The 26,191-nt window shown below is 37.6% G+C and overlaps 3 protein-coding genes, 1 non-coding gene and 1 pseudogene across 6 annotated transcripts; 3 read left to right on the forward strand and 2 right to left on the reverse strand.

Moving 5' to 3' along the window:
- Positions 1-1,068: 1,068 nt before the first annotated feature.
- On the forward strand, positions 1,069-4,238 carry LOC147551037 (dihydrodipicolinate reductase-like protein CRR1, chloroplastic). 2 transcript variants are annotated; one of them, XM_086671246.1, is made up of 10 exons: positions 1,069-1,320; positions 1,442-1,564; positions 1,645-1,719; positions 1,817-1,882; positions 2,305-2,400; positions 2,519-2,635; positions 2,721-2,813; positions 3,622-3,723; positions 3,819-3,905; positions 4,011-4,238. In XM_086671246.1, the coding sequence occupies exons 1-10, from the start codon at positions 1,213-1,215 to the stop codon at positions 4,041-4,043; spliced, it is 900 nt and encodes a 299-aa protein (XP_086527372.1). In that variant the 5' UTR covers positions 1,069-1,212; the 3' UTR covers positions 4,044-4,238. The 2 variants fall into 2 exon arrangements, with proteins under 2 accessions (XP_086527372.1, XP_086527374.1); XM_086671248.1 differs by having other exon boundaries at positions 1,205-1,320; positions 1,494-1,564.
- Positions 4,239-6,393: 2,155 nt separating this feature from the next.
- LOC147551038 (uncharacterized) lies at positions 6,394-9,094 on the reverse strand. The gene is made up of 7 exons (XM_086665267.1): positions 8,802-9,094; positions 8,417-8,708; positions 8,276-8,340; positions 8,132-8,176; positions 7,833-7,951; positions 7,585-7,693; positions 6,394-6,650 (listed from the first exon to the last, which is right to left on the reverse strand). Exons 1-7 carry the CDS (start codon positions 8,904-8,906, stop codon positions 6,615-6,617), a joined length of 771 nt encoding a protein of 256 aa, XP_086521393.1. The 5' UTR covers positions 8,907-9,094; the 3' UTR covers positions 6,394-6,614.
- A 1,347-nt stretch (positions 9,095-10,441) lies between these two features.
- On the reverse strand, positions 10,442-13,086 carry LOC147551039 (DNA-directed RNA polymerases II, IV and V subunit 6A-like). Its single transcript, XM_086669784.1, has 7 exons — positions 12,849-13,086; positions 12,089-12,163; positions 11,801-11,834; positions 11,438-11,604; positions 11,286-11,337; positions 10,789-10,856; positions 10,442-10,687 (listed from the first exon to the last, which is right to left on the reverse strand). The coding sequence occupies exons 2-7, from the start codon at positions 12,121-12,123 to the stop codon at positions 10,618-10,620; spliced, it is 426 nt and encodes a 141-aa protein (XP_086525910.1). The 5' UTR covers positions 12,124-12,163; positions 12,849-13,086; the 3' UTR covers positions 10,442-10,617.
- Positions 13,087-15,214: 2,128 nt separating this feature from the next.
- LOC147551040 (serine/threonine-protein kinase EDR1-like) lies at positions 15,215-16,206 on the forward strand (annotated as a pseudogene). Its single transcript, XR_015237457.1, has 4 exons — positions 15,215-15,270; positions 15,359-15,440; positions 15,722-15,816; positions 15,921-16,206. The product of XR_015237457.1 is annotated as a serine/threonine-protein kinase EDR1-like (transcript).
- A 576-nt stretch (positions 16,207-16,782) lies between these two features.
- On the forward strand, positions 16,783-16,856 carry TRNAV-AAC (transfer RNA valine (anticodon AAC)). The gene has a single exon. It is a non-coding gene; the product is annotated as a tRNA-Val (tRNA).
- Positions 16,857-26,191: the final 9,335 nt, after the last annotated feature.

Genomic DNA, 26,191 nt, shown 5'->3' on the forward strand with positions numbered 1-26,191 from the left:
GGTCAATTTTGAATTTTGAATTCATTCTTATAAGAAGGGTAAATATGGAAACAAAAAGATTAACCATAAAAGTTGACTAACGGTGTTAAGAAAAGGGGGCCATATTTGAATTTACGAAAAAAAGGGGGCCATAAAGGAAGCTGGTCACAAAGTAGGGGGCCATATAGGAATTAACTCTTTTTTTTAACATTTTTCAAAATGTTCACAACATATGTAATTATGTTGTTAACAAGGCAACATATTTTTTTCATAATTCCATTTTTACCCTTATATGTTGACAACATATATCATTGTGTTGTTATAAAATGTTGACAATATCTATAATAATGTCCCGACTTATTATAAAATGTTGGCGTCATATATAATTATGTTCTTAACAACATATATAATGTATTAGTCAAAATATTATTTGTTCGTTAACGGATTTGTTAAATACAAAGGATAATATGCATAACATTTTAATTTTTGTAAAGGACAAATAAAAAATGCTTTAGTCTTTATATTTATGTCGAAAGCAAAACAGAAAATGCGAAAACCATTTATTTTTTCACAAGACAAATCGAAAAATGTTGTAGCCAAAATGTTTGTGTTTGTTTGTCTATGTAAAATGCAAAAGAAAAAAATGCGAAATATTTTGGCAAAACAATGTCTAAGCAAAAACGAATTTGTTCAAAAATTTACAAATTGTTGAGACAAACTAAGATTTGTTCAGAAATTTACAAAATTGTCGAGAGCAAACCAAGAATTGTTCAGAAATGTTCAGAACGCTGATTTGGGCGGAAAATTTCATTTTGGAGGGTAAAATTGTATTTTTACCTACTGGGTTTTTTCTTCATTATTATTTAGTATTGGGCCTGATTCTCTTTAACTTCCCCATTTTGGGCCTTATAATTACCGGCCCTTTTGGACCAATGGCCCAACCCCTCATTATTTTAGGCCTTATAGTGATAAGACTATTTTGGTATTTTCACAATTTTTGTCAGACTGAAAATACTAAAATGACTTTGTCATGTGAGAGGGAGTACATTTGGGACTTGGGAGTATGCCCCTGGAAGTCCCCAATTCACTATCCTATGGTAAATTTACCACTTCCCTCCATGAAAAGACTTTGAAAAAGGGTAATATTATTAAGAACAACCTTACCCTCACAAATTATCCATTTGGTTTTATAACCAACCAAATTGAAGAGGAAACTTTAGAGTTTGTGCTACCATGGCAGTTCTAAGCTTCCCATCTCAACCTACAACTTACAAGAGGGTATTAAGATTCAAATCTTCTTCAATCTCTTCTTCAATGCAACCTTCACAAAATAATATCAAGGTACCACCCCCACCCCCACCCCCACCCCCACCCCCACCCCCACCACCATCTCTCTATATCACTCTTCCAAGGGGTCTAAGTTATGTATTTGTTATTTTGTTTGGGGTATGATGACTTAAAGGTAGTGATAAATGGTGCAACTAAGGAAATTGGAAAAGCTGCTATACTTGCAGTAACCAAAGCTAGAGGAATGGAGATTGCTGGTGCTGTTGATTCTCATTTTGTGGGAGAAGATATTGGGATGGTCTCTCTCTCTCTCTAAGCTCATGTGGTTGCATATTTGACTTCTACTAAACTAGGCCTACTATTATGTGTTATGAATAGGTTTGTAACATGGAGGAAGCTCTGGAAATACCCATAATAAATGATCTCACAATGGTTTTGGGTTCAATATCTCAAGTAATTCATCATTCAACATTAGTCTTTTCTTGTTTCAATTCAATGGTGTTTCAGTTTTCTCTGTTCTTTAATTGTTTATGATATTCACAATTTCCAGTCGAAATCAATAGGAGTTGTGGTCGATTTCACTGAACCATCAACTGTTTATGACAATGTAAAACAGGTACTTCATCTCTTTCTTACCATTTCAAATTTCACTAATAATTATAACTTAAATGTATATGAATTTAAGGGTTTACTGAAAACATCAATCACAGATCAACTAGAAATAGAAATTACTTTCGTGAAATGCGATTTTTTCCTCTCATCTATATTAAGGGGTATTTAGCGTACGGGGCATAGAAAGATACTACTTAGTGATAGGTCAGGGTCATAGTTTGTGTTTTATAGTATGTGTCCTATGACTAACTTCGACTGTGTCATATGACTAGCTTCGACTAGTAAGTGATCGTTAAGTTTGAAATTAACTAACTGCCGTCAGTGACCCATCCCAAACCCATAACATAGTATGTTTATACAACCCATTTGCAAAAATAATCATTTTCAGATGAAACTTAAACCTTTTGGTCTCGTATTATTCAACAGTCTACTGCATTTGGAATGAAGAGTGTAGTTTACGTTCCAAGGATTCAGTTAGATACAGTAACAGCGTTGTCGGCATTCTGTGAGAAGGCCAGCATGGTGAGCTCAGGGTGAGGTTCTATTATTTCGTCTATAGCTTCGTTCCATTAACCAAAATTTGGCGTCCATTTGCGTCAGTTGTATTTTCTAAGTTACCCTAACTCGATGTTAATATCAGGGTTGTCTAGTTGCTCCAACTTTATCGATCGGATCTATTCTCCTCCAGCAAGCAGCAATTTCAGCATCATTTCACTACAATAATGTAGAAATTGTTGAGTCAAGGCAAAATGCATCAGTAAGTAATGTAGTTAATTTTCTGAGTTCATATATCTTGGCGTTGATTGGATCCAAGTTATAATTTTGGTTATGTTTGTTGATAGGATTTGCCATCACCAGACGCAATCCAAATTGCCAACAATCTCTCGAATCTTGGTCAAATTTACAACAGAGAAGATCTTTCAACAGATGTTCTGGTTAGCTATAAAACAAAGTTCATACCTAAATTAGTAGACACAACACAGAAGAAATGAGAAAATTTGAAAACGTGATGAAGTTTAAAATCTAATGGCTAACTAGACCTGTAACACAGAATATACCGTGAATTCTAGCACTACGTTATAGTACTCAAGAGTTCTAGGGGTTGGGAGAAAGCCCGGGAGCCTTGTACCCTATCAAGAGAGCCCAAATCTGTATGAATTCGTGGGTACCTCGAACACAGACATACATAAACCATCCCGGGCCACGGGATTTAGTGGTGCTCATTTGCAGTCCGGGTCTGAGTACCTAGTTGTGTTATATTGTACCTTTAGCAGTAAAGGGGAGTCGCGAAAGTAACTTCCCCACGGCCCCTTCTAACCATTGCGCAGATCTGTCCTCTAGATGGAAAAGCGCCCGTTGCCTGTTGGAACCCAACTCGGGTCAATTCTCACTACTGCTCATGACCAAGGCTGTCGAGGGCGGAAAATGGGACAGCTGGAGGAGAGAAAGATTAGTGGGGCGAGGGAAGTAGGTGCATAGATAGGTGCTCACGTTATATAAATATGTGTGAGTATTAAATCTCATATTCTCATGTAATAGAAGTATAGAACATACCTATATGATATATAATAAACATATCGAATTAACCAGATACTTCAACCAAACAAAGGTAAATTATTAAACTACATGTATATTTTTCTTGAAATCAAACTACAAAATTAGTTATTTGAATGACCAAACATCGCCAATTTAACATTGCCTTCTAGAGAATAACTTGTACAATGATTAATTGTATTTATGAAGGCGAGAGGTCAACTTCTAGGAGAGGATGGAATACGAGTCCACAGTTTAGTCCTCCCAGGACTTACCTCTGGCACAAAAGTTTACTTCTCCGGCCCAGGTGAGGTAAGTATTTAAAAAACGTCTAATTTACCTTCTTAACAATCTGAAATTCAAAAGCTTTCATCAAGATTAAATCTTAATGCAAAATTGTTGCAAAGGTATATTGCCTTGAACACAATATCACAGATGTACAGAGTCTCATGCCAGGCCTAATTCTAGCCATAAGGAAGGTCGTCCGTCTCAAAGTAAGTCATCCTTTCATCTTTCGTATCTCATATGTTCGATTTGAACTCTAAAATGGCTCGGTTTACAAACCTTGGTTTTGTTTGGTGTTGGTTTCCCTTTTGCAGAATCTTGTTTATGGGTTGGAGAAATTTCTGTAGAGATGAAAATCTTCTTCAGACTCCATCAAGGAGAAGAAGTTCCTATGTGTTTTTTTTTCATTGTTGACTAGTGAATTAGAATATCGTTTGCTTATCAAAATTTATTTATTTATTTTTTGTCATTAAGAATAATAACTTTTTCTCAGTTCTGCTAGAGTAATTCAACAAAACGGCGAATGAAATTATGAATTCAAATATTAAGTACAAATACTAACACAAATACTACTAAATAAGTAGATTGAGTAAATACTAACGAATTTGTTGATAAGTTGAACAAATTAGAACGGTTAAAAACTAAGAAGCATTTCAAAACGAAATTTCTAGTCGACGATATCAGAATCCAATGCAGAAAGTATAGGAGGTCACAAAAGATCACGATAGTGTATCCAATCAAAATTGGGATCAAAGTGCAAATTAGACTATACTAGTAGGGAGGAAAGTCTGTATGTCATGTGTTTTATGTATGATGACAAAAAGTGCTAATTCCTGTTTGGCCCTTAATTTATGACCAACTTGCCTTGATATTTTGCAACAACAAATTTGGCTGCAAACTCTGATTTAGCCAATGAATCAAACCATCAACTTAACTAGAAATACCAAGGCAAGTTGGTTCTCGCCTAACAAATCAATCTTTTCCATCTCAAACTCCTGCTCCTTCAAACCAAGTTAATGTATCGAGTCATCCCCATCACCAGCAGCAAAATCATTACAACTTGATTCAACAGAACCACCAGACACAACCCCCTCAGGGGAATCAGCACATGATTCAGCAATTGCTGCTAGAGATGTTGAACACCCGTGATGATGGAACACTCCAGCAGCAACGTCAGCAGAGTTCGTCGGCTATTACTAGTATCAGTGCAGGTGGTGGTGGTGGTGGTGGTGGTGGTGGTGATAACTTACAGGCGAAACCTGCTGGAAGCTCGGGTTCTGTCGGAATTCCTCCAGGGTTTGCTAATAACTCGCCTACTTCTGGTGGTCGGAGTATGACTAGGAATGATAGTTTCAAAGGAAGTGCCAGTAGTAGCAACTCTCCCGTGGTCGGTGGTGGTGCAGACAGTAACACCACGGTTGGCAGTGATGGCAGTGGCAGCGGTGGTGGTGGTGGTGCAAACAACTTCAATACAGAAGTATCTGATAGTCATTTTAGTTTCTCAGACATACCGGACTTATCAAGTGAGTTCACTGAATGGGATCCCCTGCCCTAATTTGTTTTGTCTGTACAGAACCCTCTCAAAACTCCCAGTACTTTTCGAAAACTTTTTAATTGTTGGCATTCTGGATATTAACTTTAGGTTTTAGCGATTTTTTCATGGTTTGTCGTTGGTAATGTGTGCATCTCTCTAGTATAGTTGAGTAAGCCTACAAAAGTCGAACAATCAGCTTCGAGCAGACATACTTATATTTAGTATATGGTAATATCTTACATGAATATACATTCTTGGCTCTTGCCAGTGCATTTAGTTTTCTTCTTCCCTTTCAAGTTCTGTTTGAATTTTGGCGGTTGCTTAGGTTTCTTTGAGCATATACTTGTGCTTCAAGTATTTATGAAGTTATGCTATTAGATTGGTATGTATGGTTTTTTGCATGAATTTGACAGGCAAATCTTAGGTTAATGGCTACAAATTTTCATGACCAAATTCTCTCTTTCTTGTCTGAGTATTTCTATAAAATAGCTAAGGATAGTTTTACATTGACCTCCAAATATTTAGTGATACATGTACTACATCCCCGAAATGAAAACCGTTCTGGCGTTTCCTCCGACTTGCTTGTTTTCCGTCGAATACTGTTAATTGATTTTTGTGCGAAATGCACACCTGTACTGTGACAAAAGTACCCTTCATGTAATCCTACTGTTAGTGTTCTTCCCAGTGAGATCAACGTGTATTATTGAGTTTGATAAAATAGTTGTTCGAATTTCATACCGACAATTGCCCACCAAAATCCAACTATCAGAACCGTAGTTCTCTATAAAAAAGCAAGAGCTTCTAGCGAAATTTCGGAAGTGTTGGGTAGTTTCAGTCAAGGAAGTACGTTAGTTAGTTCTTGCCAAAACGATGAGAGGAGGAGCTAATTCCGGATCAGGATTATTAAGAATTAACTGAAGTGGTTAGGCCTATGTCATGAAAATATTGTTTTAAGAATTCTTTTTCTATATAATTGGTTTTAGTTTTTAATTTTATCGTTCACACGTCTTCAATTATTTCCTTCATATTCACAAAGTTCAAAGATTGTTCATTTTTACAAAGAGAGCAACATTGTTGTTCCTGTCAACAACCCTTGGTTGTAGTGGTAAGAGGCACACACACATATATATATATATAGAGAGAGAGAGAGAGACCATTACTACGAAGGAATAAAAATTTATTAATATGACTCCAGTACTTAAATTTGCAACTTCTGTAATGAAAGAAATAACTACTACCCTATATGACTTAAGATTGTCAAATATACCTCAAAACTATACCCTAGTTCACCTATTTCATACTATTTCAACTGCTTAGATATTATAAGCTAGATTTTACTACCTTCAACCACCAGCATTAACCAACACATATACCGCATAATTACTCAAACCTGTACATCCGCATTGCAAACTGGGCACGTCTGGTTAAATCACGTAAAAAAGAATTAGATTCTACTTTCTACTACAATATATATCGCATAACTATCGCGTAAAAAGGTGATCAAGAAATGGTAAATTCATGATCACCAGCTTCCCTAATGGCCCCCTACTTTGTAACCAGCTTCCCGCCTGGCCCCCCACTTTACGAGAAATACCCATATAGTCCCCTTCCGTTATAACACCGTTATTCTCTCTCCTCCAACATGTTTTCTCTCTCTGCCAGCTCGTTAAAACCAGTCACATCATCGTCTTCACCGGAAGGGTCGTCAGCCGGGCAAGACGATGATGTGGCTGGTTTTAACGAGGGGGCAGAGAGAGAAAACATGCTGGAGGAGAGAGAAAAGAAATGGAAGAGAGAGAGAGTAACGGTGTTATAACGAAAGGGGGCCATATGGGTATTTCTCGTAAAGTGGGGGACCAGGTGGGAAGCTGGTCACAAAGTAGGGGGCCATTAGGGAAATAACCCATTCATTATATACAATAATTTCAGACCAGATATGATGAGGACGTGAGGTCTGAGTGTTGAAGATCTTCTGGAGGTGAACTTAATCTAAGGTGGTACTTCTGTTTCGTCAAATTCAGATCTGAATCGGCTAGAATAGAATTATTATTGACAAGTAGTCTAAAATGACTGATGTGAGTTGATCCTGGGTCCAATTAAGTTTTAATAAAATAAGGTTGAACTAAGAAACCACTGGTCCAGAATAACGATAATTGAGCGACTGATTACATCCGTTTGGATTCGAGCAAGTCAGACTCAAATAAGTTAGACTCAGATACCTAAGTTGAAACGAAGCACATGTTATCAACCTGAACTTGGGGTATGTTTATAAGTTAATGAATCTTAATCTATCCAAACAATTTAGCAGATCAGTTAGTTTATGGATAAATTATCGAAATAGGAAACTGAATTACCTTGTTCATCTTCAACCATTTAGTGATACATTTTGTATGATATCCATGACGGCATCGTAAAGTCGTGTACTTATCTAGATTTTTATATCCCAAAGAACAGATTGAACACCTGCATATAATTACAATTCTAAGAAAAAAGGGGGAGCGAACAAAGATCTATCTAGTTAACCATGTGATTTGTCTTCGGAAAGGAAAAGTAAAAAAACTCTAAATAATAAACATAAGAATAAGTTTCTAAATAAACATACTCCTCGTGTTTCTTTTTCTTCGAGAAAAATCCGACCGTGGAGGATTTCAAGCGCGAAATTAGATTATCTGAAAGTCCTCGGTTCTCAGTACCGATTTCCTCTCCTTGTGATTGCAGTTGCTGAGAGAAAAGGAATTTCATTCAAATCATGTATAACACAAAATGTAACGTATACTTTGTCAAGTAACTCCGCTGAGTGTTTCCTAACACTTGTATATATGTGTACATGTCAGTGTACCCATGTATACAATTATATAGTTTATATCGATAGTAGTGCTTATTGATCGGCTACATACTTACCTCATGTGACATGTTATCTGGATTAGTATTATCTTGTATCGTTTCCTGTTCTCGAAAAAGAGAAAATCTTACATTTTGTTAATGGATATGAAGACGTAATATTCAAACATAATACAAGAATGGAAATAATAACACATAACTTACCTCTTCCGGATGTCTTTCAGTATGGATTTCTCTATCATTTATCGCAGATTGTGGTTCTCCATAATCTACGTAAAACAGATTATGTTAACGATATGAATCGGAAGAAGGATTAAGAACTATAAAAATTGGAACATAGCATACTGATTTCAGGTTCATGAGTTTCTTCAAGAGAGGTAGCACCAAAATCATTCTCCATTTCATGCAAAGCCCTGGCAAATTCTTCATCCCTGGAACATAGTGTACCGATATCAGGTTCCTGAGCCTGCAAAGCCCTGGCAAATTCTTCATCCAGCTTCAACTGATAATCGACATAGTTTCTCTGTGAATATTCAGCTTCTCTTCCTCTCATACTACTATTACCATAACCAGAACTTGTTGAAGCGATAGTTCCGTAATTTCCACCACTTGATTGTAGTGATTGGTACAAGCACTCCTGTAACATAAGTACATTACAAATTTGAAATATATAAACATCGTTACCAACTTATCACGACAATGAGACTTCTGAGGTTAAACTAGTATTCACCTGATCTTGAAGAATTTCTTCAATGGAACGATGATCGTTCTCAAGTAAATAACCTTCCAAATTCTCGACATCATCGACTTGCCAATTCCCACTTGTCCCCGCCATAGTTCTCGTTGAATTGAAAACAAGTTAATCTTATCTTCTCCAATATTCTACAAAATTGAATGTTTTTTAAAACACTTCAATGATCTTACTCTTTTTGAAGCATCAAAAGTCAAGCAATTAGTTTGAAAACTACAATTAACAGTAAAATTCACATAATAATCGAATAAGTCAGCAACTCATTGTTACATATGTGAGGACATAATCTTGTATTATAAAATCTGTAGTTAGTCTCTTTCTAGGTTAATCTCTGTTCTTCTTAGTAACTGCCTAGGTCAAATTGAGAAGTACTTTGAAATAACCCTAGATTAGTCAAATACTAAAAATTGAATCAAAACTCAACATACCCATGAAAGGAATCTTCATAATTGTTGCATAAATTAAACATAAGTTATAGCTAATGAATGATGAAGAACATAAGATTTCATAATGAAACCATAATGGGTTCTCAAAAAGACATTCACAGATACTTAAGATCATATAATAACTTTTAATGAAATCAAATAAAAAAACAATATATGGGTATTTGAGAAATCAAAGTTCTTAACCAACATTAAAGATTGAAAATATTTTGATTGATTAGATTCACTAGAAGATTGATGAATAACACTAAAACCCAAGTAGTGGGTTCTGTTTAGTTTTGAAGATGATTTCCTCATAATAGCTTGAAGTAATCTCATGAATATCATCTTCTTCTTTAACTTGTTCCAACTAATTTCTTACAACTTTTTTAGAAGACAGACAAAGTTAAAGATAGATAGAATTACCTTGGGATTCAATAGTAATTCCAAATAACACCCATTGATTTCTGAGAATGGGATTATGGAAAGATGGAACTGGAGACGAATTAAAATAACCATTACAGTTAATCTTAAATTAGTAAGAATTCAAATAATACAATAGGAAAATCTTTATCTTTATTTGTTTAAAAAAGTGAAGCTAATGAAAATAGTAAGATATTTTAGAAGAAAGTTAAAAGTGAAATTTTTTTCATATTTTTCCCAAAAAGTAAAGATTCATACCCCATTTCGAAATCTTTTCCTTCAGTTAGGACGACTGCGGGCGAACCCAAATCGGAAATTTTCAATAGTTGTAAGAAGTGACAAGCTTAACAACCCTTGGTTGGAGTGGTAAGAGGTATAATCTTCTACCTAGAGGTCAAGGGTTCGAGGCACACGCTTCATAATGGCTATTGGAGCCCCATGTAACAAACGATTTGGGTTCTAAGAACGGTAACGTGCAGATCGTTACAAGTCTAGTATCCATACAAACAGCAAAGGAGAAGCACTACTTTCCCCAGAATTGCAACTTCGATAGCATCCATAATTAACCGTTCATGTACCAATTTCCCCACAATTGCAACTTCCACAGCATCCATAATGAACCGTTTATGTACCAATGCCCTCGGGAGTTTATTTGGCAAATTTTGTCCTAATTGGGCATCCAGATCATTGTCTAAGTTATATTTTTTTTCTTTGCATAAGAAGCATTTTGTAAGTTCAGTTAAATGCATATGATGAAATCGAAGTGAGATAGAATTGGGTTCAAAACCTGCTACATAAATATAGTTTTTCAGTGTTGATAGTGAAATCCAAATTGTCAATAATTACAAACTTTATCCAACAGTCTGGGATCATAGTGCAAAAGATCACAAAGTTTCTGCAAGTTCTGACATGGACTAATATTACTAGTTTAAGATGTAGCGCCAGATCGATTAATCACCTCCCACTTGCCTCTTCCAAGAGTCTTCCACAATAAGCTCATCAACTCCCCAATCTTCGTAGCTGATTAACAAATAACCAAGGAAGACCACCAATGTTAATCAATTTTCTAATGTTAGAGAAGGAAATATGACCAAGTAAATGTCAAAATCATTTTGTTTTACCTTCCATCAGGTAAGTAACGACGGATGGTAAAAGGTATCTTCCGCGCACGAAGCTCTTTCATTGCGATCTAAAAGGACAGGAACAGATACAAACGAGTACCATATTAGATGCCGACTGGCAAAAAAATAGGCATGACTGCAAAGGCTTTACTGTTTTAAGGCAGCACCCTTAGGTAGGACCAAATTCAGGACTTCGTTCTACATTTGGTATGAGATTATATTATTAAACACAGCAATAATGCTCGTGTATTGTGAAGTTTACACAGATACTGTAGTGCTAAGCAGTCGAAGTTGGCGAGTTGCTCAGGGATCTGCTCGGGGAAGAGCAAGGGCTAACCCATGGGCCATGGCTGATCCCCCAAGTTAAAGTTTGGGCGAGTAAGTCCGCCGAGAAAACCCAAGTTAATTATACATACTAGTATACTACCTCATAAGACAACAAGATTCTTAATGCATTAAAAGAATTCCAAATTTAGGGATTTCAAGGGGAAGTTTACCTCGAGGGGATCTGTCTCGCCTTCCAACTCAACCATCACAGGGGCATTCATGCTGTTGAAACAAAGTGATCTTTTGTTATTACAAAGCCAAAAGAAAAACCATCGAACAAATAAACTTAAGACAACATCAAGAACTGTTTTAGGTATCAAACCTGATCTGTAGAGCACGAGTTCCGAGAATTCGAGCTCGTTCATACTTGGTCATATACTTGGATGTCTTACGTGGGCGTTCTTTAGGTTCTTGTTCTTCTTTCTCTTCACCTTCTACAACCACAGCATCTGCATCTTCATTATTCTCAGCATCCTCTTCAACTCCTTCCTGTCAATTATATAGGGCATTATATTATACTATCTCCATATCAAATCACTTCGAAAAATCATTACAATGAAGTTCCAGTCACCCAAATAATTGTGAATAAACTCTCAATCAATACTAGTCTCTTCAAGATATTGTGAAGAAAATTTCAGGTCACCAAATAGAACTGACAAATAAGTATCAGATTCAAACAATTTACCTCAACATCAGGTTCTGGAGGTTCATCCTCGTATCTGGAAAGAAGATATCAACAAGTCAAAACTTCAGAAATTTGATCATAAATACGCAATAACTAGGGAAAATTAACCGACAAAAAAAACTAGGGTTCTAGGATAAGGAATTTCAGGTGTACATATTGAAGCAACTCACTGTACCACATGTCACAGGATTTCAAATTTGCCATAAAAAATCACAATTGAAACCCTAGCAAACAGAAAATAACATAGAGAAATAGCAACGAGACACGCAGAGAGAGAGAGAGAGATACCCCATGTCCATGTCGTTGTATTCTTCGTCCGCCATTGTTGTTGGTAGAGGGAGAACTGACAGTAATAATCTTACTCTTTTTGAAGCATCAAAAGTCAAGCAATTAGGGCATAATCTCATAATAATCCAATAAGACAGCAACTCATTGTTACATATGCGAGGACATAATCTTGTAGTAGTATAAAATCTGTAACTAGACTCTTTCTAGGTCAAATCTCTGTTCTTCTTAGTAACTGCCTAGGTCAAATTGAAAAGAAGTACTTTGAAATAACCCTAGATTATTCAAATACTAAAAATTGAATCAAAACTCAACATACCCATGAAAGGAATCTTCATAATTGTTGCAGAAATTAAACATAAGTTATAGCTAATGAATGATGAAGAACATAAGATTTCACAATGAAACCATAATGGGTTCTCAAAACGACATTCACAGATACTTAAGATCATATAAAATTAAACATCTCAGAGTGCTTTGTTCTATCTCCGAAAATTAGTATTTCACTTTCTCCCATTTCTTATGGCCTTCAACCCCTGAATGAGTATAATCGAACCAGCAAAACGAGAAACCCTAGTTCGAGTTAAGGGTCATTCGAATTTGTTCTTCTTGATTAGTATAGTCGAACCAGCAAAACGAGAAACCCTAATTCGAGTTTGTGTTACGTATATGGAGTACAAGAGAGAGAGAGAGAGAGAGAGAGAAAACCCGAAAAGATAAACCCTAGTTCGAGTTTGAATGGAGAGGGAGAGAGGGAGAATACCTGGTAGGAGAAAAACGTGAGCTTCTTGATGTCGTCCGGTTTCAGTAAGGAAGGAGAGGGTTTACTCAAGTAGCTTTATAGTAGGATCGACAAATTTAGTCATGCAATAGTCCTCTAGGTTTTACGCGTGAATCATCTCTTTTAGTTTCTATTGCATCGTAGATGGGATTTTCAATACACTCTCCCTTCCATAGAGTAGCCAAACAAAGTTATAGTAGCTAGACGGGCTTCTTAGTTCACACTCACAAAAGATTGGACAGTTTATAACTCATATGGTCAGAACAAGAGGGGGTTGATGGTCAAGTATTTTGGTCACGCGCTTTGTCTAAAATTGCACATTGTAGAGAACATCTGTCTTGGACGATCTAATATATAGGAATTGTACAAGTATCAATATACTACGATTGAAATGACCACTTTATTATTCGTGTCAGCACTTCACGTGAGTACTGGAATAAGAGACAGAAAAAGGAAGATTTCAGGACTTCACTATGACCTCCCATTTGAACAACGGTTATAGCACAATTTTTTTAGTACATTTGGCTCATCTGCCTGTATTCTATATCCCTTGGGTTCGTTTGGACGCTACTCTCTAAAACTCTAATTTCGCTGTATGAAGTTGAAGCTCCCGACATACTAATTTTTTTTTTTTTTTTTTCTGATTATAAGAGTTTTAAAGTTATGTGGCCCCACCGCTCATTAGCTGCCGCCTCAAGTAATTTAGCAAAAGAGAAGTTTTACGAAAAATCCAACGTACCTACATTATGTCCATCACTTTTAGGCGTGTGGTTGGACATCCCTCTTAAGTCGAAAAAGTCTTGGGATCGAGTCTCGGTGGAATACCATTGAGATTTATCCCCTGTAATTTTGGAGAAAATAAAGTAGATGTAAATAGATGGACTTATTGTAGGCCCTCTAGTCTAGGATGACCATAAGGGTCTTTGTATGACCTTCAGAACCCAAGATTGTATAAGTGGTTGGGTTATTAAAAGTATAAACAAATAATAATTTTGTTTACCTTTATGCCCCTTTCATCAGTAGTTTAAGGCCGCGGCTTTGGGGAATAAAGAATAATCTCCGGGGCATAAATTCTCTAGGGAATCCATGTTTTTTTATGCATTCTCCGGGGCATATTTTATTTTAGTCCAAAAACTCACTTGATCAAACATTACCCCCTAATCTTCATCTTCTTTATCACCTTCACAGCCACAACTTCACATCACCACCATTCCGGCCACCATTGCCACATCTTCTGTTTCTTCTCCCTAACTCACTGCTACCCTCTCTCGTATTCAATTCAAAGCCCTAGAACTTTGTTTTAGTATTGCTTTAGATAGTCTTCCATCTTCAAAATCTTCTTCAAATTTAACTGATGAACCACCAAGTTCAAATTCGTTCATGGCCGCCATTAAAAGATCTCAAGCTTGTCAAAGAAGACATCCAGATAATTATCATCTTAATTAGATTCAAGTTAACCAGCAAAATCAACAACCTACAGTGAAAGTTGAATTACAACAGTTAATTCAACTTGTATTATATTTAAGTTAGTAAGTTTTTTTTTGATAAAATTTGGCGTTGGCCTTATTTATTCATTCAAATATTCAGCTACATGAGAGTAGCTCAAATTCTAACACTCTTACAATGCATTGTGGGGGATTGAATTCCTCCCACTGTTTACATAGTTTAAGCATGAAAGCCTCTTTTGCTAGATAATGAGCAATCTCATTGTGTTCTCTAGGGATGGCATAAAATTTCACCTCATCAAACAGTTGTACTTCATCATGTATATCATTGATTATATTTCGAATTTGCCAAGGAATACTAGTATTCTTCGATTCACAAGCTGTTATAATCGATTTCGAATCTCCTTCTATCACCACTCTTCTGTGTGAATGGTTCTTAGCTAACCTCAGTTCCATTAAAACCGCTTTTGCTTCCGCCTCAAACGCACTTCCTGCAATATAGTACTCCGTTTCAGCAGCTATGAATGAATTGTTATAGTTTCTCATAACCACAGCTGATGCCCCTTCTCCATTTTTGTATGATCCATCCACATCTAGTCTTACTTCATCTTCCATTAACACACCCCTTGTTGCTCTTTGTGAATTATTTTCCAAATTTGTATAGTTGCTGTCCCCATTTTCCTTTAAGTTCGTTTCATAGGCCATAAACAAATCAATTGCCTCTTTAATGGTTTTCAACACATCAGGAGTTTTACCATCAAATATCTTTCTGTTTCTTGCCTTCCAGATTGTCCAAATTAAGTAAGCACTTATTCTCACACCTTCATCTTCTACTCTGATTTCAATCCATTCTTTAATAAAGTGGTTTTTAGCATTCTTATGTTTATTAAGTTCTTATTCCTGATGCAGCCACAATAGATGGCCCCCGAAGTCCTCCGAAACGAACCATCAAATGAAACGTAGGTAGAAAGTGAGAATTACATTACTATGTTTATTCTGTTTCCTCCTTCAACTGACAAGTCTAGTCTTCGTCTCACACTTAAACAGGTCAGACGTGTTCAGTTTTGGTGTAATTCTATGGGAACTAGTGACCGAGTCAATTCCATGGAGGCAACTGAACTCTCTACAGGTATTTCCATGGAGGCAACTGAACTCCTACCCAACGATAAGTCAAGTACCCGTTAAAACTTCTTATAATCCTTTTTAGAAGAAGAAAAAGAGGGATTTTTGTACCTTTCTTAACAATATCCTCATTTTGCTGATAAAGCAATTGCAGAAGACGATTTTTTCGTTACAAGTAATGAGCATTGACAACTTAATAGTTTTATCTTTTTCCGAATATTTGGGTAGTAACTGAAAGAAAGCTGACGAGAATTCAGCTCGTTTGACAATTACGTTTTCTGTTTGAAGGTTGTTGGTGTAGTAGGCTTCATGGACCGAAGACTAGATATCCCGGATACCCTAGATCCTCGACTCTCATCCATTATTCATGACTGTTGGCATAGGTATTTTAAATATTTCTGACTCTTAAGTTTATTCAGAACTACAGCAGTATGAGAATCGACAAGAGCCCAACTCATTTTTTTTTGCTGTTGCTGAAATCAAGCAGTGAACCTGATGGTCGACCTTCATTCAAAGACTTAATACCAAGAATGACAGATTTGATTCGAACACTGACAACTATGCCAACCCAAAAGAGCTTGAAATCTTTAATGGCCAAGAAGTTTTTAGCCCTACTCAGCTAGTTCGCCAAGTCATCAATGAAGTTATTGGTAGAAGTTTTCATAGCAAAGGTAGAAAAAAAAAAGATAATATATACAGGAACAGAGTCTTAGTTGGAAATACGTAATAAGCTAAGGAGAAGATTGTTACCTCTGCAGTGAGGTGTAATGCTTATGTGGCGCTGAGTCAGCAGAAAAGGTCTGGCTGAGTTATTTGTTGTTTACTCACTCTTGATGTAGCTAGGGGAACTCAACCTAGATCTTTGATTTGTTGTAATAGATACTTTTTATTAATCATAATTTGTCCTTGATGATAAATTCACAAATTATATTTCTACTAGTTACATATTTCATATTTTGTCCTTGTATAATAGAATTTACAAAACCAAGAACAGTCACCAGTTGGTTGCCCGAGTGGTCCAAGCCACTCCAAGGTGTTGACGTAAACTTCAGAAAGCTTCCCGGAGAATGAGAAGGTGGAAAGTTTGATGTATCAATGCCAAATGTAATGACTATTGTTATAGTAGTCAACTTCTTTAAAAAAAAAAAAACCAAAACCAGCTAGTTAACTAATTTAAAGTTTCGTACTACAGTATGAGACATTGTTTTCAAGTTAGACGTTTGTTCTTCAAATATGGTGTACTCTATAAACCATCAAATATTTCTCATGAAATTAAAGACTCCATGAGTTAGAGTTTTCTCTTATAGTGCCTTGTTAATGAATCATTTATTCTAAATCTTTAACAAGCTGGTTTTGTGGTGTAGTTGGTTATCACGTCAGTTTAACACACTGAAGGTCTCCGGTTCAACCCCGGGCGAAGCCATTGTACTTTTTTTTCTATTAGGGTAGTCCTGTTTACTTTCTCTTTCTCTTTCCATTTCAATTTCTTTTTCCAGAATGATGTTTATTTCAACTGAAATTGGATTAGGGTTTTTGTTTCCAAATGCTGAGTTGGGTTGATTTACTTGCCTTTAAGACTCCCAAAAGGGAGATGCTAGAGTGACTTAGAGGGTGACCAAAAGAGGAGAGAGAAAACAATTATTCTTCGTGGTGAAAAATCAGTTTCAATTATATTGTGTTGGTCTTTAGGATCTTTATCTTTGTTGGTCTTCAGGACATTTCTTTTTCTTTCTCGGAGTTTCATTTATAGTTCAGATCACAATCATGGAATCAAATGATGCAGACTTTCTAGTCCAACTAGCAGCATTATCGACGGAGGAACCAGAGATCCAGGTGGTACAAGGCACGCAGGACGAGATAGAAATCTTTGACTACAAACGTCATTGCGTTATCAAGGTACTATCTTACAAATCCATATCACTAGAGCTCCTCAAAAGAAGACTTGCTGGTTTATAGAACCTACCGTTCGCGTATGAGTTCAGTGACATAACTACAAACACCTTCCTAGCAAAATTCGGTACCACAGGGGAAGTTGACTACATCATTGCAATGGCTCCATGGATCATTAAAGAGGATATATTCCTAGTGGAACGTTGCACTAAGGAGAAATCACCATTCGAGCATGTTTTTGAAAAAGCATGGTTTATGGTACAGTTCCTCATTCTTTTCCATTAAAACTATGTATAGAGAAATTAAAAGAAAACCTTGTTGAATAAATGAAAATTATTTGCATACCTAGACAAAAGTTGTCGTCTTTAAACAAAACCTAAACAACATTTTCATGTACAAATTAGGTCCTACAAGGCAACCAACTACATCTTTGAATTTTCTTAGGGACGGCCTTTCACATTGTTTAACATGCATGAATTAGTCGGAAAAATGAGATCTAGTTTTATCTGATTCATTATGACTCCCTTAAAGTTCAATGTCATATTTGGTACGTTTACCAACTTATTCACCAACAGATAGCAATTCAAATCAACACCCAGTACCTAAATATGAATCTCAATTACCTTAGTGCTAATTTCGGACTTATAATCATATTTTACAAGAGCATCGCGAAAATGTTCAACCGTGAAGTGAAATATCAAAATATAAACGAGCTGGGTTTTCGTTGTTGTTATTGCAAGAGTTGAACTTTAACAAAATCAGGAGAAAGAAAAAAGAGTTTTAGATCCTTAACAAAAGAAATATTTAGAGAGAGAAAGAGATAGATTATTCACGTCAGATTTAGGGCAAATTAGGGTTGTGGATAGAAGAAGTAGGGTTAAAATTGAAGAAGAACTAGGGTTGAGTCGGTCCAAACGGGTTCCTACGGTTTTATAGACTGAATTTTTTTTTACCTCTAATCTCCATACACATGGCAACCATCGATCTTGTTGAGTTAAATAAACTAGGGGGAATAATTTTCATCTCACATGAAAAGAAAAGCCCTCTCTCTCTCGTTTCTTTGAACCGTTTCCTAGATCTAGGTTAAATCCTCCTCCCTTCGCCGGAATCCCTTTATGGTTTCTTTATTGCTTCTCTCTTTCCTCTTTCTCCCTTCTCTCTATCTCTTGTACAGCTAAACCGTTTTTGTGATGGTGACGGTGGTGGTGCGAATGGGATATTTGGTATGATTTGGTGGTGTTTTGTGTTGGGATGTGGTGGTGGTGGTGGTGTGGTTTCCATGGAGGAGTCTAGTAATGGTGATGGTTTGATGGTGAGGGTGTGGTGTGGTGGTGGTGCAACTGAACTAGGGCTAGATCTACCGGTTTTCGAGTAGGTGTAGTGGTGGTGGCGAGGGTTGTATGGGCCAAAATACGTCACCAGGAGTACCCCGAGAAATTCATGATTAATGGGCTTACTCGGTGACCAAGCCCATGAACTAATGGCTAATGGGCTCGACCTATTTATCTTCGGGCACCCCGAAGCAACGCCAAAACAAAGAAGCGCTTCCAGCCCTGGAGGAAGAGGTCCGCCCTCGCCTCCTCACCAGCCTGAAGTACGTGAGCACTTCCAGCCTTGGAAGAATAGGTATGTGATGTGGCGTTAAAATGCCACATTTGGACCACTTAACTTCGATGAGTTAGTTCTTTTCAGGTTTGATTTCTAATTATTTATGTGTTTTTCTTGGTAGGTACCTTATTTTGAGTTTGACGCTTAATTCGCAATAAAACAGGAGCATTTACCACATTTTTATCTTATGTGAAGAGACCGGAAGGAAAGAGAGACCAGGGGTATTTTGGTAATTTTGGCAGATATCAGAGCTTAAATGGCAAGTGGAGTCGATGGTGAGTACGACGGCGAAAACAGAAGTCGAATCGGAGTTCGGACGGGAAAGTTATGGAAGAAGGAAGTCGAGGGTCATTTTCGCCTTTCTAAAGATTAGAGGAAGTAGAGACAAGTTTGGAGGCACCCCTTGGTTTGTAATAAGAAACAAAGTCCTAACTCCAACCCAAGCCCAAGAGCCTAAAGAAGAGGAGCAATGAAAACTTCTATGAGCACCTTTGTGTTATGAAGACCAAGTCTTAATGGGTGGACTAAGTCAAGGGTTTGTGGGTGAAAAGAAAAGAGTAAAGTCTGAGAAAGGGACCTTCATCTTCTACATTAGAATTCTAGGGTTTGCTAAGCTAGGGGGAGAGAGAAAGAGAAGGAGAGTTGTCGGCCAAAAGCTTGGCCGGCCACCACACTAGCCGGCCAAAGCTTTGGCCGGCATTAGAGCTATTCGAAGACAGAGAAAGAGAAGACGGGGAGAAGCAGCAAAGTAGCTTCGGAACAGCAGCAAGCTCGGGTCGAAGAAGACCACCATTGGAGCAGCTTGAGTGTAGCTCGGGTTTTGAGGGACGACATCTTTGAAGCAGCAAGGGAGCTCGGTCTAGCCGCAACAACAGCAGCACGGGACGCACCTGCTCGGGACCGGAATTTCTTGGCCGGAAAGCTTGAATCTAGCCGGTTTTGTTCGTGGTGGTTCCGGCAACTCTTTTGACCGGAAACCATAGGGATTTCACTTAGAACATCTTTACCTTGAATGTCCTTGTGTTTGATTGAAGTTTTGGCTAAGAAATCTTAGAGAGAGAAAGCTTGCTTTGAGCTTTCATGGTGATTTAAGGTTAAGAGGAAGAAGACAACTCTGAAGGGGAGGTCAAGTTCGGTTGAGAGGACACCTATTGTATTCTGTTAAAGGGACTCCTGCATTCTTTTACAGGGAGATCGACAACACTTCAAGACATATATTTCCCGTCGATCTTAGTCTCGCGCCTCATCAGAATAGGGAGATTCTCATCTTAACTCGTGTCTTTCTTTATTTTCTTCCCGTTTACTATTTGCATCGCCATGTCTAGCTAGCTTTTGTAGTCGGATACTCGTGAAACATGTTTTGATGTGACAAAAGAGTTTATTGCTTTTAATGATAAAATCTTCCGGGTTTTAGACCGTTCATGGACTGGAATTTGAGTTAAACCAAGAGTTCGTTGAGCAATCCAAGTAAATGGGTGAAGTTAACTAATTTTTCATGCTTATAGATCATTAGTACTAGTCACTATCGATTTTGTGGATCGAAGTATCCCTCTCATTCGATTATTGCTCGACTCTTCCCGAATATCTCACCTTTAGGTTAGTTAGCCTTATTTGTTTATTTATTTGAAATCAATCCAAAAACCCAACTTATTATCTTTTCGTTTTTAGTCTGAGTTAGTGACTGACACTTAAACCGGTGGGCTAGACTTTCTCGATATTCGTATTACCTTCCTATCTATGAGGAACGAACCGATCTTACCGGGACTATTACTTGACGCCCGTATACTTGCGGGTGTGACCTATTTAGGAAACTTTTTAGGCCCATCAGTATGCCCTCGCTTTCTCAGCAGATCTAAATACGGAAGCACATCCAGCTCTGGATAAAGGGGTCCGTCCTCACCAGCAGACCTCCCTTCGCATATCCGTTGGGAGACGTTACGATCATTGAAGATCCCGAATATACCCTTCAAGGGATTACAATATTCGTATTAATGGTGACAGATTCAATACTAACATCCAATTTCTCTTTCATACAGAGCGAGCATCTGAGCAACCATCGAGCTTCCTTCCTCTCACTTAAAAACAATTGTGATCTAATATACCGGTGCAAGACCCTTCCAAGTACAAGACCCGTGTCAGGTGCAAGACCCTTCCTAGTGCAGGACCCCTATCAGGTGCAAGACCCTTCCAAGTATAAGGCTTCCTCAAGGTTCTACCCACGTTTCTCTCTCTTGGGCGACCTGCCAACCACGTAAGGTCAACCTACGTTTGTCTCTCTTGGGCGACCAGACACCAAGGAAGATCGACCATTACTTTCTCTCACTTGGGTGACCTGACAACCAAGGTCGACCTGACAACCAAGGAAGAGCGAACTACCATTATCTCTCCTAACGATCAACGTAGGCAAGTACTTTATCTCTCTTGGAGGTCAGGCTTTCCTTACCTCACCCACATGGATATTTACAAGGTCAGACCTTAAATATTCTCATTTATTTACGACACATACCCCTGGACAAGGCAAACCACCACAGGGCTGCCGTATTTAAGGACTTACCTCATAGATTGTCATAATCATTCTTCAACCAAGTTAGTCATCCGTAGAGAGCGAGCTTCGGCCACTCTACGAGTCGTGCCTAAGCTCCGACCATTATCCAACCAACGGTAACATTCTAAGGCTAATATCCACGTATACTTTACTTCTCTTGCAAGCTTACTGACTTGACCGTCAGAGCCCCCTTAGGCCGGCACCATCCAGGTGTCCCCTAAAACCTCACGGTCACGTGTGTTGTTGTCTCTTTTCACAGGTTAAACCCAAAGACGTCGTCGGTGCTCGCAAAATTATTAACAGGTGGAGGTTCGTCATCCAGTCAACGGCCCGGTCCAACTGACTTCTTGATCCGCGATTTCCTACCCCCACAAGGGCTATGAGGTGCGTTGGGTGATGGTGGTGGTGTGGTGGTGGTGGTGGTGTGGTGGTTGTGGGTGGTGGTGAAGAAGGGGATTGTGATTAATGGTGGTGGTGGAGGGTTTTATGGTGTCTTGTGGTGATGATGGAGGAATGATTAGTGGTATGAGAAGATGGTAGTTTTGTGGATGACACATTATGACCTCTTCGTCGAGACAATGGGTGCTTGTAATGGCGGCGATTTCTCTGTGGTGGTGGTGGTTCTCCGGGGATGGCGGCGGTTCTCCGGCGATGAAGACGGTTTTCCGGTGATGAAAGCGGCTTTCCGGTAACGACGACGACTTTCCGGTGACGACAAGGGTGGTTCTGTTAGTTTTATTATTGTTATGTTGACCTTTAGGATCCTTAATCCGTGATCTTTAGGATCCTCTTATCTTTTCTTTTGTTTCTTTTCGTCAGTGTCTAGTCAATTTCTCTCACCTCATGAGGTACTTTACATTCGAGGTTCTTCGAATTATCATATGTAACTCTCATGTCGCTGAACCGAGAGGAATAATCAATTATCCATGTAAATCAGTGATCATATCACTTGTGAATGAAATTAAGTTTCGCGTGGTTTTCAAAAATATAAAAATAAACTAGGGGGTCTAAAATGCAATATTGATTACATAAGGGTAAACTAGGGTTTTTTTCAAGTATAACTTTAGAGATGAAATATTTAATTTTGATTCTGTCAAAAGGTAGTCCAAAGTGCAACTCTGAAAAAAAAAAAGAGTCCAAACAACAAGTCAATTATACGAAAGGGAGTCTAAACAACAAATGTCTTTTGTTTTTGTTAAGAAATTAAGATTGAAATTAAAAAAGGATAATGCTACTCAGACTCTCAAAATACAGACAAAGTCAAAAATGTAAGCATTTTGAGAGTGTGGTATTTATTCACCTTTACTAAAATAAAAGTGATTTACAGATCTTTAATCAAACAGTGCCTACTTTCTTGACCTTGTCTGTACATTGGGAGTCTGGATATTATCCATTAAAAAAGAGCATCGGATAGATACCTTCATTCCTTCAATCATTTTGGTCCACTGGCAGTCTGGCACCTCATCCATGTTGGTGGGGACATAAGTGTCATTATGTCTATACCCTGACTTCTTATGCTTTTGGACATATGAGAATCTTGTCTCCTACCACGAACTCTCGTTTACAATTTACAAAATGGGCAAAGAAAATGTTATCTGGCTTTAGGTTGTTACCAAGAAAAAGCCTTTAAAAAATGACGTGACATGTCTAAATTTGAAAACGACCAAAAATATTAAACAGTTTAAATGGAAGATATTAGAGTACAAATCATTTATTTTACAAATTTCTTTTACTTGAGCATATTTTGAGTCAATTTAAATTAAGTCGATGTTTTAGAGAAATAAATTTTTTTCGTAAGTATAAAGTTTTAAGTGGTTTAAAGTGTTTACATAAATTCTAAAATGGCTCTGGAAGTACGAGTTTGATCTCTAGATGAAGGTGAAATTCTTGAGTTATTGAATTTGAGATTATTAGAGTATAAATATTGTAGTCGGGATTTAGGCTATAGTTTAGTTAGGGTTTTAGGCATGTTCTTGTAATTTGGCAATTTTCGTGCTTATCACATATTTGATTTATGAGAAATGATAGAGAACAAGAAAATTTACTCCAGAAAGCGGGAGATTTTCACTGTTCTGTGAGACCAGCCTTGAGTTGTGTCCTCCACTCTAAGGACCAAGTCGTCCGGGCGTTCACCTGAATCAGGTGCTTGGAATGGACTCTCCAACATTTATTCGATCCACGGAATAGCCCAACCGAGCCGAGTCAAACCATGGTCTAATCGCTCGAGTCACAAGCTCACTCTACCCAGGTTGGCATACACTGAGTTGGGTCATGTTGGCTCTACGAAACGACTTTTTCAATTGCTAACTTTTCCCTCTAATTCCCATTGTGGGACTAAACTTAGAGACTTGAAAAACCATGATAAAAGTGTGAAAAATAAAACTTCTCATCTTCTACCAAGACATCAAACGGGTCCCAAAGAAAGAAGATCTCTCTGCCCTTCTTCTGTATGAGGCAATTCATTTTCTTCTTTTTCTAGAACCCTAGAGTAGTTATCATTCTTTTCCATTAAATCTATATATTGAGAAATTAAAAGAAAACCTTGTTGAACCAAAGAAACTATTTGCATACCCAGACAAAAATTCTCATGTTTAATCAAAATCTAAACAATATTTTCGTGTACAAATTAAGTCCTACAAGGCAACCAACTACATCTTTGAATTTTCTTACAGACAGGCTTTCACATTGTTTGACATGCATGACTTAGCCGGAAAAATTAGACCTAGTTTTATCTGATTGTGACTCCCTTAAGGAGTGTTTCCAAACTGCATGGGGTTTACGAATGGCTCTTATTATTGTTTTCATTTTTCTATATAAGAACTGCAAGTATCAAAATTAACAAATAAAATTACAAGTCTTTATATTCTTGGGATTGAAGGATGAATAGAGTACTTTCTTGTTTAGTATTTGCTATGGTTATGTTTTTAATGTGTGGGGTGGTGGTTTCCGAGTTACAGCAAGATGCCATGTTTACTTATGGCGGGTCGCGGAAGATGCTGGAGCTAAACCGATGGTCCAATAAGCCACCACCGTCTCCCACGAGTAACCCGAGTCCTCACCATCCAATTGGATCTTCCATCTCCAGACGACCAGCAACACCTCCTCGTGATCGTACAAGTATCAACTTGATTGGTTAAACTAATACTGAGAATTGAGATACTAAGTATAAAAGTTCTTACAGAATTCACCTAATAGGATGGATCATATAATTAAGGGTGACTGACTGATGCTACACTATGAAATCAAATTTTGATTATTTTTATTCGAAAAATATATGTACCTATTTTTTTCATGTATTCAAACAATAAGCATTTATTATTCAAAATAAAGCTAAGGTGTCATTCTGTTTTGTCGCATCTTTTGACGTTATGGTTTAATCAACGCAAATGCATTCGTGAGACAATAGTCCCACATTGATATTAAGAATACTACATTCGTAAATATATTAGATTTTTCTTTCACTGCTTTTATTAAATTGAAGAACACACAAACTTATAATAATCAAAGGTATCTTCATTGATTGAATTGAGTACATATTTATAGGGTTTACAATAAGGTTTGTTGAGAATTAGTAAATTAATAAGGAAATAATTACAAAGATGAAACAATAAATTACAATTGCTATATTTTGTATTTCCTTCTATCTTGGGGAGATATCTTGAATCTGAATCAAGTCCAACTTGGAGAGTAACCAATCAACTGGATCAGAACCAAGTGGTTTCGTAAAGATGTCAGCTATTTGATCGGTGGAGCGAAGGTGAGTCGTCTTAATAAGACCAGATTCAATTTTCTCATGAACGAAATGACAATCAATTTCGATATGTTCGTTTCGTTCTTGGAAGACAGGATTGGCGGCAATTTGCATTGCCGCCATATTGTCAAAGAAGATCTGAAAGGGTTCTGGAATCGGGACATAGAGGTCTTGAAACAAATATTTCAGCTACTGCAGTTCTGTAGTGAGTGTAGCGAGAGCACGATATTCTGTCTCGGCCGAAAATTCGGAAACAATTGGTTGTTTCTTGGACTTCCAAGACAACGGGCTCGAACCAAGCGTAGTGAAGTAGCCGGCGGTCGAGCGACGGGTGATAGGGCAACTGGCCTAATCAGAATCGGTGAAGTCGGAAATGGTTAGAGTGTTGGATGAAGAAAGGAGGAGGCCATGATTCATGGTGCCTTTCGGATTACGAAAAACTCGAGTAGCCCCATCCATACGGTTGGAGTGGGGATTCTGCATGAATTGACTAAGGTAATTCACGGAAAAAGAAATGTTAGGACGTGTCACCGTGACATAGAGAAGGCGGCCAATAAGACGTCAAAACAAAGTCGGATCGTCTAATGGTGTACCATCAGTAGGTAATAACCTTAAATTTTATTCCATAGGAAAAAGACTTGGTTTACATTTGAGGAGACCCGAGTCGCGAAGAATGTCCAACGTATATTTGCGTTGACAAAGAAAAATGCCTTTTGGGGAACGAAATACTTCAATTCCAAGATAATATTGAAGTCGTCCAAGATTTTTAAGATAAAAACGTTTCTCAAGACGTAGTTGAAGAGATGAGATTTCCGAGGCATTATTGTCGGTGATGATGATGTCATCCACATAGACTAAGACATAGATGGCAGTCAGACCATCGAAAAAACAAAACAAGGAATGATCGGAATATGGCTGTTTGAAACCTTCGGCTTGTAAGCCGGTAGAAAATTTAGCAAACCAC

This window comes from Eschscholzia californica, unplaced genomic scaffold, assembly GCF_041429995.1.
Source record: "Eschscholzia californica isolate CP2 unplaced genomic scaffold, dmEscCali1.0.p SCAF_3, whole genome shotgun sequence".
In the NCBI taxonomy this organism is placed as follows: domain Eukaryota; kingdom Viridiplantae; phylum Streptophyta; class Magnoliopsida; order Ranunculales; family Papaveraceae; genus Eschscholzia; species Eschscholzia californica.

Bases quoted from the DNA above. Each gene is read 5' to 3' on its own strand.
- LOC147551037 (XM_086671246.1), top strand. From the start codon at position 1,213: ATGGCAGTTCTAAGCTTCCCATCTCAACCTACAACTTACAAGAGGGTA. The intron at 1,720-1,816 runs GTAATTCATCAT...CACAATTTCCAG, and splicing joins TTTTGGGTTCAATATCTCAA to TCGAAATCAATAGGAGTTGT. The intron at 2,636-2,720 runs GTAAGTAATGTA...GTTTGTTGATAG, and splicing joins AGTCAAGGCAAAATGCATCA to GATTTGCCATCACCAGACGC.
- LOC147551039 (XM_086669784.1), bottom strand. From the start codon at position 12,123: ATGGCGGACGAAGAATACAACGACATGGACATGGG. The intron at 11,338-11,437 runs GTTTGATACCTA...TTGTTTCAACAG, and splicing joins ACTCGTGCTCTACAGATCAG to CATGAATGCCCCTGTGATGG. The intron at 10,857-11,285 runs GTAAACTTCCCC...CTGTCCTTTTAG, and splicing joins GCGAGACAGATCCCCTCGAG to ATCGCAATGAAAGAGCTTCG.
- LOC147551038 (XM_086665267.1), bottom strand. From the start codon at position 8,906: ATGGCGGGGACAAGTGGGAATTGGCAAGTCGATGATGTCGAGAATTTG. The intron at 7,694-7,832 runs GTATGTTTATTT...AATTATATGCAG, and splicing joins AAGAAAAAGAAACACGAGGA to GTGTTCAATCTGTTCTTTGG. The intron at 6,651-7,584 runs GTAATTCAGTTT...TGATTTAACCAG, and splicing joins AATGGTTGAAGATGAACAAG to ACGTGCCCAGTTTGCAATGC.